The sequence below is a fragment of the Chelonia mydas genome, chromosome 26, assembly GCF_015237465.2.
Source record: "Chelonia mydas isolate rCheMyd1 chromosome 26, rCheMyd1.pri.v2, whole genome shotgun sequence".
Taxonomy (NCBI): Eukaryota; Metazoa; Chordata; order Testudines; family Cheloniidae; genus Chelonia; species Chelonia mydas.
The window spans coordinates 15231165-15249357 of record NC_057859.1 but is presented as its reverse complement, the minus strand read 5'-3'; the positions used below and the strand labels follow the sequence as shown (position 1 = coordinate 15249357).

At 57.0% G+C, this 18193-nt stretch overlaps 1 protein-coding gene across 10 annotated transcripts in view; it reads right to left on the bottom strand.

The window, feature by feature from the left end:
• PAX8 (paired box 8) overlaps positions 1–16692 on the bottom strand; it is a 43313-nt gene extending 26621 nt beyond the window's left edge. For 8 of the 10 annotated variants that reach the window (XM_043536453.1, XM_043536451.1, XM_043536454.1 and 5 more), the window contains exon 1: positions 16086–16278. In XM_043536453.1, coding sequence (XP_043392388.1) covers positions 16086–16110 — 25 coding nt within the window. In that variant the 5' untranslated portion in view covers positions 16111–16278. Of the gene's footprint in view, positions 1–16085; positions 16281–16576 lie in introns of those variants that run through there. The other 2 variants (XM_043536448.1, XM_043536449.1) reach the window with 2 other exon arrangements.
• Positions 16693–18193: the final 1501 nt, after the last annotated feature.

The following is an 18193-nucleotide window of genomic DNA, read 5'->3' as shown; positions in this document are numbered from 1 at the left end:
CGCTCATTTCCATGCCAAATATGTTATACGCCCATATGGAGCCGAGCAGAACAATTCTGCAGCCCGTGCTCCTTCAGCAGCATGTGTCTGGGCATATTCGGATCCTCTCAACGCCAGCTCACACCAGTGAAGTCACTGGGGCTACTCTGGGTTCACAGGAACATGAGATAAATCAGAATCAAGCTGTTCATTTGGAAAGAACTTTATGCTCTAATGTATTTGCCCCATGCACTAGGCGAAGGGTGTGGCTGTGGTTAATGCATGGGAGTAACAGCCAGGAGCCCTGGGTATAAATCCTAGCTCTGCCACTCACTCACTGGGCGACCTGGGGCAAGTCCCTTCCTATCCTGGGACCTCAGTTTCCCCATCTGAAACCAGCTGGGTTGTTGTGGGTAAATTCCTTAAGAGCTTTTGCCCAGATACTGCTCTTGTTTGGAGAGGGGAATGTGAGTACGTAGCCAGGATGATAAGTCTGCTGACTGCCATTTTGCAAATGGGGAAACTGAGGCACAGAGAGGGGACGGGATTTATGTAACTTCATGAAGCGAATCAGGGGAAGAGCTCAGCAGTTCCTGGTTCCCAGCTCCGTGCTCTGCCCCGGGCTGTGATTGTTTGTGTCCAGTGTGGCAGTATTCTCCCTGAGTGACCCCCAGACCGACATGCACATGCAAAGATCTACACACATGCACATGGATCTGCACACAGAGTGACACGCATGCACTGACCAACACACACCCACACAGCTCTACACGCATGCACAGACCTACATGCACACAGATCTACGTGCAGGCATGTATGCACCCGGATTTACATGCCCATGTGTGCCCACCCCTACATGCCAGCAGGGAGCTACACACAGGCTTAGACACACTGGTATCTCTGCACACCCCTACACAGACACCCAGCCCTACACGCTACCTGCCCCCCCAGCCATTGCCCCTCACAGCCCCACACACTCCACCAGTTGCCAGCAGCACTCCCTGCTTGCTCCACCATGTGCCCGCTTCCTTCTCTCCAGGATTGTCAGGCTTGCCCGTGGCCGGTTGAGCACGTTCCCACCCACTGCTCTGAAGGCAATGGGTGGGAAGGGCCACGTTAGGCTTGGCCTCGTTACAGGCCAATGCACGGGCAGCTGCAGTGCAGTGCAGGTTTGCATGGGTAGGCAAAGAAGTGTAGTAACCCTGACCCTGGCACCAGCTGCAGCTTCAACCAAGAGGGTAAGGCTTGGTTGGGCCGGAGAGGAAGCTGCCCGCAAGGTGGTGAGGGATACGGAGTGTACAACCCAGGTTGACCATTGGGACCCTGACAGAGGGGTACAGTTCGGGCGCCTGGGGACGAGGCATGGCCATCCGCGGGGGGAGCTGTTGGAAAGGGGTGTGGAAGCAAAGGAGACACGCACGCCGGAGAGAGGTGGGGCGAAGCCGAACTTCACAGCCAGGGAGAGGGGTGGATTCCTTCTTGGGCGATGGGTTGTGGTGCTGACAAACGTTTTGTACTGCAATGAGACAAGGTGGGTGGAGAAAGAGCTTTTATTGGCCCAACTCCTGGCAGGGAGAGAGCCCAGCTTTCGAGCTACGCAGAGTAATTTACAGTTTAGTTTCCTAACCGAGCATTTGATGACACTAGATATTATTTATTTTCTGTTCTTGTTCTGCCAAATTTCTGGGTTTTTCCTTTATACAGTTTAAAACTGGAAGTTCTCTCCATTGTCCTGGTTTGCCAGAAGCTGGCAATGGGTGACAGGGGATGGATCACTTGGTGATTCCTTGTTCTGCTCATTCCCTCTGGGGCACCTGGCAGTGGCCACTGTTGGCAGACAGGACACTGGGCTAGATGGACCTTTGGTCTGACCCATTCTGGCCGCTCTTATGTTCTTATGTTCCTCTCCTCACGGTAAGCATTGCCGGACCAAGGCCTGGGTCGCTGCATAAGCACCAGTGTAAGGTTTGAAGATCATCGCAAGGAGAATCTGCTGAACATGAGCTCCCCGTGCGATGCTGGGGCCAAAAGGACTAATGTGACCCTGGGATGGGTAAACAGGGGAATTTCAAGTAGGAGCAGAGAGGTGATTTCACCTCTGTGTTTGGCACTGGTGCGACCGCTGATGGGATCCTGTGCCTAGTTCTGGCGCCCACAATTTAAGCAGGTTGTTGATAATGGCAGAGGGTTTGCAGCAGAGCCAGAAGAATGGTTAAAGGCTTGGACAACTTGCCGTCGACCCCAGGAGCTCCATCAAAGAGACTGTCAAGGGGGACCTGGATCCCAGTCTGTCAGAACCTACAGAAATTGGTACCAGAGGTGTCTTCAGTCTAAGGCCTGACATGATCTGCTGGCTGCAGGTCCAAGCCAGGGTCACTAGCCATTGGAACGACCTCCCAAGGGCCTGGTGTGTTCTCCAGCACAGCCCATTGCTAAAGCGAGCGGGCTGCTTTGCTAACAGTCTGCTCCAGTTCAAAGAGGGATTAAGTTGGGAATTGGGTGGTTGGACTGGATGATTGCCTTAGCCCTGTCTGGCCTAATAATCTCTGACTCGATATACCGCTCCCAGCCCCACTCCCAGGAACGTAAGGTCAGCCAGGTGGGAGCAGGGAGCTGGAGGCACCAGTAATGCTTAGAGGGGCTCAGTGTGGGACGTGAAAGGGGGTGACATACAGGAGCTGGCTGAGATGGTTACAGGGGCTGGGGAGGTCAGGGTACAGCGCTTGGGAAGGGAGGCGGGGTAAGGGTGTTGGGGAGGGGAAGTGGAATTGGGAGACAGAGCCTGGGGGGTTCTGGGAGGGTGTCCAGGGGTGTGGAGCAGAGGACAGGGTACAGGGAATGGGGGCAGAGGGGTGGGGAAGGGGAGCTGGAGTACCAGCAACCAAGGGGGTGGGAGAGAAGAGTTGGGTTACTGAGAAGTGCCATTAACTCTCCAGAGCAGAGTTTTTTCCATCTGGCCAGCCCCTAGTGGTCAAAACCCCTGAACCAGGCCCCCCAAAATGGTGAGGTGGCCTTAGAAACCACAAGGGATTTTTGCAGTGCCAAAGGTGGAGTCCTTTTGTCTTCGCTTTTTTGCGGGGGGGCCTGGGGCCACATGACCAGCTGCCCTCTGCAAACAGGCAGTCTGGAGCAGAAACTCCCCTGGCTCTAGGAGCTGGGGCTTTACGAAACACCCCAAAGAGAGTGGGGGTCAAACCCCCAGAGGCTGCTGGGCTTGTGCAGGGTGAGCCTGGCTGGGTCAGGGAGGGTTCCCCATGGTGTTAGGGGGTTCAGGCTGTAGGGCAGGCCCCTGGTGGGTGCGGGAGGATGTGGCCTGTTTCTGGGGTCTCAGAGTGGTGTGAGAGCCAACACGAGGGGCTCTGAGCAGGGGCCTGTTCCTCTGCGAAGCCTGGCTGCTTTCCGCCAGCCCCTGGGCAGTGAGGAGTTAATTTAAAGGGGACTCAGTTTGGGGTGGGTGGTAAGGATAAGGGGGGGGCGCATGGTGAGAGGAAACCAGATTAATAGAGAAATGGGGGGGGGCCATTAGAGAGACAAAGAGGAAATCAGGCCGGAGCAATAGAGAAGCAAAATCTAATATCAACGAGGGAGAAATAAATGGAGATTAGGGCGAGCAAATTAGCTGTAATGGGCTCGGCGCTAATACAAGAATAACAGGCGAGGGGAGAATGCCTCCGAGGGGCGCCGGGCTGCGGAGCCGGAGCGCTCATGCAGGCAAGAACGATTATGCAGGGGAGGCGAGATGGAGAGCGGTGAGGGGAAAGGGGGGCAGCTGGCTGCCAGGCAGTGGGTGTGCATGGAGAGGAGGGCACCACACATTGGCGCAGGGCTGGGGCACGCTGCCCGGCTGGCCACCTCACTGCACCGTCTTTTAGCCGAGTCCCCACCTTCCAATGATTCCCCACCCCACTCCTGGGCCGGCCCAGAGACCCCCAGTCCCGCTGCAGGCCATATGGGACAGCCCCAGAGAGGGGGAACTCCACAGCACTGTGGGCATAAGGCAAAAAGGCCTGTCAGAATCTGTCCCTGAAGGGGGCTCTGTTAGGGCCTGATCCTGTGAGGTGCCAGATCCCCTCACTCACTGGAAGGGGGTGCTGCATCCCACAGGGCCGGGACCAGCAACAGGGATGCTCACACTTGCTGAAATAATGGACAAGTGATCACACCAACAGGGCTATTTACACATCTGTCCAGCCATCATAATAATTGAATCATAGAAGATTAGGGTTGGAAGGGACCTCTGGAGGTCATCTAGTCCAACCCCCTGTTCAATGCAGGACCAACACCAACTAAATCATCCCAGCCAGGGCTTTGTCAAGCTGGGCCTTAAAAACCGCTAAGGAAGAAGATTCCACCACCTCCTCAGGTAAGCCGTTCCAGTGCTTCACCACCCTCCTAGTGAAATAGTTTTTCCTAATATACAACCTAGACCTCCCCCACTGCAACTTGAGACCATTACTCCTTGTTCTGTCATCAGCTACCACTGAGAACAGTCTAGAGCCATCCTCTTTGGAACCCCTTTTCAGGTAGTTGAAAGCAGCTATCAAATCCCCCCTCATTCTTCTCTTCTGCAGACTAAACAATCCCAGTTCCCTCAGCCTCTCCTCATAAGTCATGTGCTCCAGCCCCCTAATCATTTTTCTTGCCCTCCACTGGACTCTCTCCAATTTGTCCACATCCCTTCTGTAGTGGGGGGCCCAAAACTGGACAGTACTCCAGATGAGGCCTCACCAGTACCAAATAGAGAGGAATAATCACTTCCCTCGATCTGCTGGCGATGCTCCAACTAATGCAGCCCAATGTGCCGTTAGCCTTCTTGGCAACAAGGGCACATTGCTGACTCATATCCAGCTTCGCATCTACTGTAATCCCCAGGTCCTTTTCTGCAGAACTGCTGCTTAGCCAGTCGGTCCCCAGCCTGTAGCGGTGCATGGGATTCTTCCATCCTAAGTGCAGAACTCTGCACTTGTCCTTGTTGAACCTCATCAGATTTCTTTTGGCCCAATCCTCCAATTTGGCTAAGTCATTCTGGACCCTATCACTACCCTCCAGCTTATCTACCTCTTCCCCCAGCTTAGTGTCATCTGTGAACTTGTTGAGGGTGCAATCCATCCAATCATCCAGATCATTAATGAAGATGTGGAACAAAACCAGCCCCAGGACTGATCCCTGGGGCACTCCGCTTGATATTGGCTGCCAACTAGACATCGAGCCGTTGATCACTAACCGTTGAGCCCAACAATCTAGCCAGTTTTCTATCCACCTTATGGTCCATTCATCCAGCCCATACTTCTTTAACTTGCTGGCAAGAATACTGTGGGAGACCGGATCGAAAGCTTTGCTAAAGTCAAGATATATCATGTCCACCGCTTTCCCCATATCCACTGAGCCAGTTATCTCATCATAGAAGGCACTCAGGTTGGTCAGGCATGATTTGCCCTTGGTGAATCCATGTTGACTGTTCCTGATCACCTTCCGCTCCTCCAAGTGCTTCAAAAGGGTTTCCTTGAGGACCTGCTCCATGATTTTTTCCAGGAGCTGAGGTGAGGCTGAGCAATCTGTAGTTCCCCAGGTTCTCCTTCTTCCCTTTTACAGTTTGGTCTGAACATGTATCAGTCAGCCATTTATCAAGCCATTTAATCTGAGCCCCCTTGATTTTATATTGTTCTAGATTCTTGATCAAAATATCAGCACAAGGTCACGTGCCTTAGAGGAGTCTAAGCATAGAATATCAGGGCTAGAAGGAACGTCAGGAGGTCATGTAGTCCAACCCCCTGCTCAAAGCAGGACCAATCCCTAATTTTTCCCCAGATCCTTAAATGGTCTCTTCAAGGATTGAACTCACAACCCTGGGCTTAGCAGGCTAATGCTCTAAACCACTGAGCTATCCCTCCTCCCAACAATGTTAATTACAACACCGCTAATAACTTTACCAATCAACCTTATATTCTCATTTTTAAAATATACAACATGAATTTGCCAGGATCTGTTTTCCATAAACCCACATTGATTGGCATTAATTACATTGCCTTCCTTTAATCTTTATTAAAGGAGTATCAGATTGGCCACGACACTATTTTGCTGATGTCAGGCTGACAGGCCTGTAACTCCCTAGGTCGTCCCCTTTTTAAATCTTGGCACAACATTAGCTTTCTTCCGGCCTTCTGGAACTTCCCCAGTGCTCCATGACTTAGCAACAACAATCAGCACCAATTGGACAGGAGACACCTTTGCCAGCTCTTTTGAAACTCTTGGGTGCAAGTCCTCTGCTCCTGCTGATTTAAAGAGGTCTGACTTTAGTCGTTGCTGTTTGACATCCTCCTGAGCTGCTGTTGGAGAGGAAAGTATTTCATCATCTTATGATACGAATACTTCATCCAGCTCTTTTCCAAATACGGAACAGAAATATTTATTGAACAGTCTGCTGCACGGACACACAGTAAGAGAACACCCCTCCCCCTCAGCCCTCCATCTCAGATGCGAGACATGACAAAAGGCTGATTTTCAGAGGACAGGGCTCAGGGATTCCCGGACATCCTTCCAGGCTGTGGGCCGTCTTGGTTGTAGAGCGCAGTCTGTCGGACGGGTCCAGCTATCTTGCCACATCGGCCTCTGAGCCACCAAGCTCTTTGTCCCAGTTTTGCTCAACCAAATGCTCCACGGCACTTTGCTTCCAGGACACTCAGTGACCCTGGTGTTCAAACGGGGAGTGAAGGTTGCTGGCGGGTGGGCTCATCTGCAGTCTATGTTGGGGGCCAGTCGGGGCCAGGGTTAGCCCTGGGGGGAGGGAGGGGCAGAGGTCAAGTTACGGGGGACAATTCAGGGTCTTGCTTTCTGCCCTGCAGGACCTGATCCAAGCCCAGGGACTGCAAGTCCCTCCCCTGAGCTCGGGGGCTTGGATCAGGCACATGCTTCCACTGGTGCCTCAGCCAGCGCTGTTCTGGCTGCAGGCAGCAGCACCGCACCCGGGCCCGGAGCAGAGCAGGGTCAGAGCCAGGCAGCTGCCAGAGGGAAGGACGTGCTGCTAGCCAGGAGCGGCCCAGAACCTCTGCATGGTGGCGTTGGGGGCAGGCCACAGCTCAGCAGGCTGGCATGGCCAGGGGGACGTGGCCTTAGCAGGGGGCACGCATGGACCTCCATTGAGATCAGGGTTCCCACTGTGCAGACACACAGTGAGAGGCTGCTCCAAAGAGCTGGGAGGGGAAACCGAGGCATGGGAGAGGGAATGGGGCTTGCCCCAGGTCACCCGGCAGGGCCTATCCCTGCTAGAGAGGCCTCCATCCTACAGGGAGCAGCGGGATGCAGGGGGTCAGCTCTGGGGCAGATGGAGGGAGGCATTTGGCCCCCTCCCTGGGGGGAGGCAAGACGTCATGTGCCATTAAAATGCCTTTAACGGGAAAATCTGAACTCTTCCTCCAGCCCCATTAACTGCTTCTAGACCCCGCTATGACACTTGGCTCCCCCGTCCGCAGCCAGCGGCCACCCCAACCCCACACTCAGCACCAGGCCCCAAATACTGACCCCAGCCCCAAGTGTTCTCTTTAACAGCCTCCCCCAACCCCAGGCCAGCCCCCACCATTCCCAGCAACAACCTCCAGCCAAGCTGACCCAGCTCCAATGCCTGCCAGGGAGCTCCTTGGCTTTCCCCCAGCCATACACCTGGACCTCAGAGTGGGGCTTCCCGGGAGGGGAGCAGAGGCCCGGGAATGCAGCCCCAGCTGGGGGAGCAGGGAGCTTTCCCCTAAGAATCTGATCTGGAAACTCCAGCTGGACTTAGCTGAATAAGGGGAGCAGGAGCAAGGCCAAAACCTGTGTCCAACTCCCAGCTTTGTCAAAGACCAGCTGGGTCAGGCCCTGCCCTGTGCCTCAGTTCCCCCCCCCACCCCCGTACAATGGAGGATGGGCAGGAGGGGGGAGTTTCCACTGGGTCCCAGCAGAGCCCTGGGCTGTTTTGAACAAACCCTGTCGCCCCCACCCGACACGGCAGTTGCCTTACGGATACAGGCAAAGCCCTGGCAATGCCCTGGTGTAAATCAGGCGAAGCCCCATAGAAATCAGAGCTGTTACATGGCCGTCCCTAGAGGCAGAATCTGGCCTATGACTCCACAGCCCCGGAGTGACGAGCGTTGCTCTGCACAGCCCCATTCGACGCTCGGCCGGCGCGCATCGGCCCCCGCGGGCCTCTGGGGGCCATTAACGCTGATGAGCTCAGCTCTCGGGCCCAGCAGCCATGAAGGAGCCTGGCTTTTCCCTTGCGAGAGAACGTTTAACACCACCCAAAGGGACTCAGGAACAACCCCTGAGAGCCCTGTGGTACAAAGCCCAACACCCCCAGCCGCAGGCTCCCCAGGCCGCCCCTAGAGCAGTGGTTTGCAACCTTTTTTCATTTGCCGCCCCCTAACAAATTCCGAAGGGAGGCGCAGACCCCTTTGGAAATCTCTTCTCTGCGGCTGTCATTAGATTCTGTTCAGTGAGTTTCCAGTCTAAGACCCCAGGGGTCTGCGGAGCCCAGACTGAGAACCCCCGCCCTAGGCATCCACCCAGCCCACGACCCAGCCACGTGAACCCGGGGCCCTTTGGCCGCTTGGCTCCATTTCCCTGCATGGATCCGGAGTGCACCAAGGGCCAGCCCGTGCCATCCGCTAGCCTCGCCATGCAGCTGTGTGAGGAGGAGCAGAGGCTGGTCCCTGGTCAGTAGCTCTTGGTCCCGGGAGTTTTCGTGCCACACAGTTACGGCCCCGTGGTGCAGCATGACCCCGCCCCAGGACAGCATGGCATTGCCACGCATCACACACGCTGCCTGGCCACGTTTCAGCCCAGCATCACCTAGCCCCGCCCGAGTCTGAAGCCTAAAGATTATTGTATGTCTGTGCCAGACCTGCGCACACATGGTCCCCACCTCAGGGCCCGATCCTTCTGACATTGTGCATGGGAGGGACTCTGCTCCATCCTCTGACGCCAGTAGGATCACCCTCAGCAGGATCGGGCCCTCGCTGCAATGAGTGATTTACACCAAATCCTCATCTCCTTGTCCAATCCTTACTCGGGGGAGTAAGGGCTGCAGGGTTCACTCCTCTCCTCTGCTTTGGGTTGGAGATCACCTCACAGCAACCCAGGGCCACCCCCTTCTGGCAGAGGGCCGCCCCACCCCAGCCCAGCCGCTCCCCACCAGGCGCTGGCTCTGGAGGCTGCAGATCACCCAGGGATGGGTGTTTCGGGGTGGCCCAGGTGTCTCCACTCCCCTCTTTTCCCTTTAAAGGTGGGGGGGGGTTTGTGTGGCATTGTGATTAAAGGGCCAGATATTTACTTGGGGTAAATCGGCATCTCTCCCTGGCTCCACCCCTGATTTCAAAGAAATAGGGGGGTGATTTGCAAAAGGTGCAGTGAGATGCACAGAGCCCTTTGGCTTCCCACAGGCCTGCGCTCCTCTCTGAAAATCTGCCCCATATTCAGCGCTATTGCGACAGCCGGATAGTAAGTGACAATTCGTTACGACCACCCGATTACTCCATCACTGCCTGGTGAGGTGCTGCGCTGGTGATGAAAAGCCCCGTCTGTCTGGTGTGTACGATACCGGCTGCACCACGAGGTGATTTACGCAGTTGTATTTCTCCCTCGGTTCGTTCCGATTCCTGCCTTGGCTCAGGGAAAACATGCCACCCGACGTTCCAGAGACCAGGGCCAGATCCTCAGCTGGTATCAGTCACTGGGCATCTGCTGGATCCCGCGTGCGCAAGTTTGCACCCGCTGGGCGTCTCGCCCCCTCACATTGCTCCAGCTGGCAAAAATACACGCAGCATTTTTCAAATATATTTTCGGATCGGAAATGTGTTTCGTACTGTTCTCTCTCTGCAGGGCTCTGTGGCCAGAGGGGGGATATGGACATCTATACATATGGGTGTGTTCATGTATGTTGGCTGTGTTTGTGTATGTTGGACTGTGTGTGTGTTGGGCGTCGGTGCACATCTGTGTATTTGACTGGGTGTGTTTGTATAGACGCCCTGGGGGCGGGAAGGTGTTCGTACAGAATCGTGGGGGTCTGTGGGTTGGCTATGCATATAGTGGGTTGTGGATGCTGTGTTGGTTTGTCCATGTCTGTCTGGACGGTGGGTGTAGGTTGGCTGTGTGTGTCTGTTCCAGTCTATGCACGTGTCTCTGTGATTGCATGCCTTGGGGTGGGGACCTGTGACGGTTGGTGTGTTGACAAGTGTACCCTGTATGCTGGTGTGATGATGCAAGTTCGTATCCTGGAGTGAGTGTGTGCACGTGTGTGTGTGGGGGGGTGCATTGGCGTGTTGATGCAGTGGTGCTTGGGGTGAGCAGCTGTGCAGTAGGGAAGTGGGGGGGTGCAGTGGGGGGTGTGTGGTGCATGGGGGTGGCTGGGGGGTGCAATGGAGGGGTGGCGGTGGCTGGGGGGCACAGTGGTGGGTAGGAGTCACAGTGGTGCATGTGGTGGCTGGGTGGGGGGTCACAGTGGTGGGGGTTGGGGTCACAGTCATGCATGCGGGTAGCTGGGGGGGATACAGTGCTGGGGGTTGGGGTCACAGTGGTGCATGGGGATGGCTGGGTGGGGGGTGCAGTAGTGGGGTTGGGGGCATAGTGGAGAGTGGGGGGTACAGTGGAGGGGAGGGGGTCACAGTGGTGCATGGGGATGGCTGGGTGGGGGGGTGCAGTAGTGGGGTTGGGGGCATAGTGGAGAGTGGGGGGTTCAGTGGGGGGGTGGGGGTCACAGTGGTGCATGGGGCTGGCTGGGTCGGGGGTGCAGTGGTGAGGGTGGGGACACAGTGGGGGGTTCAGTGCGGGGGTGGGGGTCACAGTGGTGCATGGGGGTGACTGGGTGGGGGGATGCAGTGGGAAGTGGGGGGTGCAGTGGTTTATGCGTGACACATGGGTGGGGGGAACGTAGTGGGGGGTGCTCTGTTGTAAAGCTTTTACCTTTCCCGGTCAGGCCCCATGGCTCCCCACTCCCCTGGGCTCAGACTGGGTTTTTAAAGCATTTTATGCCTTTTAAAAAACAACTCTCATTTCTCCACTCCCAACCCCCAGCTCTGGGCCGTGAATGATTAGACCCTGGGCCTGGGCTTACGCTCCCCCTGCACCGGCATCCCAGCGCCCATTAATAATTACAGCAAGGCGGGGGCGGGCTGCCAAGTCCTGCTCCCATCGCACCAGAACCAAACCTGCACTCACCGCAGCCACCACCGGATCGGCCCACGGATAAGGGGCCTGGTTCTTGTCCCTGCTCCCCAGCTCCCTCCAAGACAGTGGAGCTGCTGGGGTTGATGTAAATTACAAGGGAAAGAAGGATCCAGCCCCGGGCATGCACTAGGGTGAACAGAGAGCAAGTGTGAGAAATCAGGACACTTTTTTGAGGTGGGGGTCGGGTAGAGTTGTGTGTATAAGACAAAGCCCCTAATATGGGGACATCTGCTATCCTGCCCCCTCCCCCCCCGGAGCTGAGCAGGGCCAGGTGACTGGGGATCTCTCTGAGTACAGGCGGGTGCTACAATCCCCCCACCCCTGCCAGCCCATCAGCTCCTGGGCTGAACTGCTCCTGCTTTGGGACAGAGTAAAACAATCTATAGAGCCTCGAACATGAAACCCACTTGGACTCCGGCCCTGAGATCACGGGCCAGATGCCCCCGTCTCACGGATCCGGGCTCCTGGGGCCCGAGTCATTGCAGAAACAGCGTCTACAGGCCGAGCGACACGTCCAAGTTTTGCCGGCCTGGCTCTGGGGAGGGGGGCCGGGTGCCCACAGGGCACTGGAACAATTTGTACGGTGGGGGGCTGAGAGCCACTGAACCAAACTAGACCCTGTGTATGATGGAAACCACTTCCAGCCAGGCTGTGCGGCAGCCCCCCCCGGCACCCCCAGTTCCAGCACCCCTGCCCCAGCGGCAGCCTCAGCTGTTTGTCCTGGTTCCGCTCGTTTGCCTTGGGGACCCCAGCCCCGGGGGGGCTTTGCTGCTATGGCCAGGCTGGTGCAGCAGACGAGGCCTCTCTTGTCTTTTAATGGAGTCGCTGGGCACGGATCCCCACGGCAGTCATGCAGCGCTGTACGTGTGTGTGCGACCGACACCGGGGACGGGGACGGCCGGGCAGATTTAGAGAGCGGGGGGCGTTCTGCAATCTAGGGTTTCTGGCTGCGTGATCTGTCTGGGTGTCCCTCCTTATTCCTGCTCAGATGCAGGCCTTTGTGGCAGTGTGTGGTACACACCCACTGCTAGACTGCAGCTTGTCACACACAGGCTGACCCAGCAGCAAGTGTGACAAAGCGGGACGGGGGAAATGGGCACCTCTGTAAGACAACGCCCCAGATATTGGGACAATCAGGACACCCGGTCACCCTAAGCTTCACAGCTGGACCTGAAGTGAACACAGACACGACCCAGGAGCACACAATGCCCCTGGCAATAAACAGACCCACAAGAGACTCCCACACACTTACACCTGTCCCTACAGCACCGGTCAGCGTCTCCGGCCCCCTCCAGACATAAAGCCACACCGCAGAGCCCTAACTAACCCCTGTCCAGGCAGGGGCCTGTGGCTAGATCCAGACACGCCCAGGGATAAGAAATCCCAGCCCTGCGCACCCAGGCCTTTCCCTGCGTGCCGCTGGCCCTGGCCCAGACATGAAGGACCCGCTTCCCAGCAGCCACCCAAATCCCTCTGCGCTCACTGCCGGCCTCTTTGCCCCATTGTCCCGGGCCACCGTTCAAAAAACGAAGCCCGAAGGACGTGTGGCAGGGTGACCCCTTAACGTGAATCAGCCGTCCCCCTCCCCGCCCCCCGGGATGGAGCCGTAGATTTATGAGAAGATAATAAACCCCGCGTAACCCGAGAACCCAGGAGAGAGTCCCCCGTGTGACTTCCGAAAAAGCGTCCAACCCCCCCCCCCCGTCCGCCACTGGGACAATTCAAGTGACGAAGCCTGAAAAGATTCTTATCTCGAAACTCATCCGGGAGGTGGCTACATTATCTCCTAATTAACTTTCATTGAGGGGCTGGGGTGGGGGGAGAGGACGCGAACCGCCGACAAAGGCAAAGCCCGAGCTGGGTGTCAGAACCCGCCCCGGTCTCTGGACAGCCGGGGGAGCTCCCCCCGGGCCGGGGTGACACTGCTGCCCGTCCCAGCGCCCCCCCGCGAAATGACCTGGGTCCAGCGGCAGCGCCGTGTGTTTGATTTGAGATTTCTTTTATTTTCCGTTTTTTAACCATATTCTCGCGCCCTGGTTTTGGCAGAGCTAACCCGCGGGCCCGCCTGGGGAATGGCCCTTCGTGCCTCGCAGATGTCTTTGGGCGACAATGGCCATTATTTAGTTGGGACTTTCACCCCCCGTCGGTTCACTGCGCAGCGGAGCCGGCCGGCTCGGGGAGTCGCAGGCCCCGAGCAGGTCCCGTTTCCCCGGCCCGGGGAGCTGAAGGGGGCAGGATCAAACCTTTCGAACTGAACCAAAATCCCGCTGGCCAGGGAGCGAAGGAGCCAGCGAGAGAGAAAACACAGCGGCCAAACCGCCAACCAAAGACAACGGCACGTCTGGACACGCCGGGAGCAGAAGCGCCGGGAATCAATTTTTCTTTAAAAACGGGACACGCAAATCAGGCCGCGCCTTGTAAAATCCCGATGCTTGCGGTCGCTCCCTTCGGGACAATGCTGGGGATGAGAACGGACCCGGGGACAGAAAACACCAGGGCTGGGTCTGGAGCTGGCCGAGGCCAGCGCGGCGGTCACTGGGGGCTCACGCCTTTATTTTAAAACGTGTCTGGCTTGAGAGAGGCCCGCGGGCGCTGCATTTCACCGACCGGCTGAGGGATTGGTTTCTCCCTTCAAAAGGAAGCTCCCGAAGCAGCAAGGAAAGGAGTGTAGCAATGGAAACAGAGCCCGTCGCTGCCCGCTTTCCGTTGACTGACCGATTTCGCATCGATTGGGAGAAATAGATTTCCCCTCGGGTTTTCTTTGTTACGTGGCAAAGTCCCTGGATCGCTCGGATTTGTTTAAACCCAATGCGGCCTCGTGAGTCCGAATTCAGGCTACACACTGCAGCCCTCGGCCTGTGTCGGTTTACACAGGGCCGGCGGGAGGCAGGAGAAGGAAAGGGGAAGCGAAGAGAAATGTTGGATTTAATGTGAAGGGGGAAGAAACACGTTCGGTGCATTTATTTTTAACGAACAGAAAATCCCCCCAGCCAGGGGCTGCCGGCCGAAAAAGCGGGACGCGAGCCGAGACCTGGGATCAGCGCACAAAGCCGGGCTCAGGTCTGATGTGCCGTGGGACAGAGCGGACCCGAGCCCGTTCGCTGCGGAAACCACGCAACCAAAACATGCCCCGATCCGGATCAAAGAGCCCCCGCTCCATGGAAACACACTGCTCGGGGCTGGCAGCTCAGACACTAGTTACCTGGAACCGCTGGGTTTACACAAGAACCGGAGTGACACTATAAAACACTGGGGTGTGTTACACAACAAGCTTAACAGAGAGATAAACAGATACCCCCGCTCCGAGCCTGTGTTATTAGAACTCATGCTTCCTTTACGGAGCTGGACTTTATATTCGCCCGGAATTAATCGGAACTATTGATTGTGTCTCCCCGGGATCAATACAAGCGAAGCGCTCTCTATAAATCCCCGTTTCCCTCCCTCCCAGCCCCGCACATCACCCCAGGCTGGTAGCTTCGGACAGACACAGGATCTTGTGGGGCAAATAACCACGTGGATCTTCTTGGGATCCCCCCACGCCCCCGGAAAAGGCGTCCAGCCCAACCCCCTGCCCCCGCCGACTGTCCCCAAAGCACTCCCGTCCCAGCCTGAGCCAGGCCACCGCAACACTAATGCGCAGTCGGCTGCCATCCCGTTCCCACCGTGACCTCCGTGGGCCAGCAGGACCCGAAGCGGAGCCGGCCGAAGCAAAGGGAAAAGTTCTCCAAACTCGCCCCTTCCACAGCTCAGGTCCCCCTGTCCGCCCACCTGCCTTGTCCCGCGCCCGGCCACCCGAGCCCGGCGTGGCTTTTAGCAGCCCACGCGGGGCTTGGTTTTGTTTGCCAAGGGCTTTTCTCCATCCCTGCCACCCCCCGCCCAGATCCCCCTGCTTCCCGCGGGTGGCTCGTGTTTATTCCCACACCTAGCGAGGGAGTGGTTATTTCCCGGCACACTCAGATCCCCGCTGCCCCAAGCCCCATGTATTCGCCCGGATCTGGGGTGTTAAAACGAGCCCAGCGAAGTGTCCAGTCAATATTCACCCCGGGCCGCCGCCCGCAGCTCTGCACAAACCAAGGGAAACTTACACATCGCAGGATCGGCTGCCCGTGTTTTCCCTGCTTTAGGGGCGACCGGCGGGGTTGATTTCCAGATTTTCGTGGGGAGATTTTAATCACATAATTACCCCAGGATTAACTGCGGGACATTTAGATCTGGGAGCGTTTTTTCTCCTTCTTTAAGACAAAAAAACAACCCCCAATTCTCTCCCTTTTAAAAAGAATTAAATATGAATAAACTGTACTAGGCCCCGCCAAAGAAGCCCTCCCTTCTGCTAACGGGGTTCGCTTGGAAATGGGCGCTAGGTTTAATCCAGACCCATGTGAAGTGAATGGAAACTCAGCAGTCAGAAGGGAGCAGAGGACGGGCAAATTTGACTTTAAACTTTATTCCAATTTGACTTTAAACTTAAAATGTCCCTGTTTCAATCTGGCCGCCCGAAGGGGAGATTTTTTTCTTCTCCGGGGTCTCTCTCCCTTTTGCCGGATTTCCCAATGCGAGGGGCACGCGATCAATCAGCAAGACAAGGTACCAAAGTAGGGTCCCCGCAAAGCAGACGTGGGGAGAAACCCCTGCGCCGCGAGCCCGCAGACACCCCGTCTCCGGCCGGCCCGGGGCTAGGAAAGGGGAAGAAATGGCCCGTCAGCAGGAGACGGGAGGGGAACCGGTGCAGGGCTCATGTCCGGCGGGATTCCGCTCTTCTCCCCCCGCTGCCCCAGTGGAGCCCGCATTTCACACCCCGCAGCCCCCTGTCTTTCCGTCGCCAAGAAGTGGGTTAGCGGCGCAGGCTCCGATCCAGCCCAGCGCGGGGAACGGCTGGAGGACGGAGGAGGCCCAGGCTGGGCAGATCTTACCTGATCGGATGGTGTTATGGGGCATGGCCGGTTAGGGGGCGGGGGAGATCGCCCCTCCAAAGGAAGGCGGGCAGGTGCTCCTGGCGGTAGATCTCTTCTTGCCAAGCAGGAGCTGGGCGCTGCAGAGGAGCAGGGGTGGGGGGTCACCTTTGGATCTCAAGCCCCCGCCCCCCCGCCAAGAAAAGTCTTGCAGGCCTGGAAGGGGGAGAAGGGAAAATGAGCTGCTGGAAAGGGCCAGGAACCCAGGCAGCCCCCTTCTGCAGCCAGGAGGGACCCAGGTGTCCGAGGCAGCTTCAGCTGTGGGATGCTTAGGGGTGAAAATACACCCAGTTCTGGGAGATGGGGGGGTCACACCCCAACCCCCCTCCGCTAAGGGTCGCCCCCTTCACTTGGAAGAGAGATTTTACACACACACCCCGAAATCTGGGCCCCCCCCGCCCCTGGGGAGCAGAGATCCGAGCACTCATCGATGGGGGGGGCACTGCTGTTACCTGGTCGGCTGCAGCACCCGCCTCGAGCTGCCTGTCTCCGAGTCGGCGGGGGCGGGGCGGGGGACGCACCACCAGAAATCTCCGTTTGACTTTTGATTGCTTGGGAAGTTTTTTCCAATCAGAGTCATTTCCAGCCGGTTTTATCCCACGGGGTCCCCCCGAGAGCGGCCCGGCAGAGCGGAGAGGCGCGGGATTGGCTGGCTGGGGTTTTGGAGGGGGAGGGGGGTCATGGCTGAGTGGCTTGAAGAGTTAAAAAGAAAGACACAGGAGCCGGGGTTTGTAGACTAGCGAGGAGAGTGGGGAGCCCCTCACCCTGCCCCCCCTCGCCGGGGCGAGGGCTCCCCCTCACTGAGCCGGGCTTAGGGGCAGGGCTCTGGGCAGATGTGGAGTGGTTAGCTCCAGTTTGTCTGGTGCCAGCACATCCTTCCCTCAAGCCCAGGGGCCTGTTCCCGGCAAAGGTCCAGAGTCACTTCCACTGGCACCGGGGGCCAGTCCCTGCAGGTGGGGCCCGAGCAGAGCCCACAGGAGGCTGCAACCGGCTGGCAGGCCTGGCCCGGGGAGCAAAGGCCAAGACCAGCCCTGGGTGAGCATGTGTGTGTGGGACTGGGCCCTTCTGTCATGCCAGCAGTACTCAGGTGCCAGGCAGCGATGGCGGGAAAGCGACAGCCCCCGGGTGACGCAGGCTGCTTTCCAAACTGGCAGCTTGCCTGATCGGGGGGTGAGGAATCAGGACCAAACCGCTCCACCCTGCATCACTTGCCCTGAGACATCTGTGAGTGTGTGTATGTGTGTGTACGCACATGTATGATGGGTGTGTGGGCACGCTCACATGTATGGTGAGGGTTGGGTGGGTGGAGATGGTGATCTAGAAAATGGCACAGTGTCATTACTTATAACATTTCACCACTCTTTCCACATGCTCCTTGCCCTGCCTGTGTCCCCTCTGTGTTATGTTCCTGGCACACACCCCAGAAAGCAGCTTTATAAAATAGAAATCTTCTCAAGGTCACACAACTTTATCGCTTACAATCAAGCACACTCAAGAACCAGAAAACAGAGAGAGACAAAACAGGCTGCTCCCGAAGGCAGTGAAACGCAATGCACCCCACCTTGCTGTAGCAAGCTGGCTCTCTGCAGATTGACTCTGATCTCACCTTGCCCTGCAGATCCCCCTACCTGCAAGAAGGACCAGGAAAACACCTGAGAATTTAAAGTGAACATCACAACATTAATACTGTTTTCAATACACCTACACTGAGTCTCAGTTGCTGGGAAGTCGGCGCTCACAGAGCAGGGAAGGGACATACCCAAAGTCACCCAGCCAGTCAGGGCCACAGCTGGATACAGAACTCAACAATTCCAATTCCCACCCTGGCACTCTGCCCACTAGGACACGCTGCCTCCAGTCAGAGACATGGTTCGGTTTTCCTCCTGGCTTTTGTCTGGTTGTTTATACAACATTAGCTGTTCTGGGTGGGATTCTCCACTGTCACTGGTGTGGGCTGGTTCGGCTCCCCTTGACGGCTGCCATAACATTCCCCAGGGCTCAGCAGGGCCAGGCCCGTCAGTATACATCATCGCAATGCGGGTAGCTGTGGGACCCCCAGCTCTAGACAG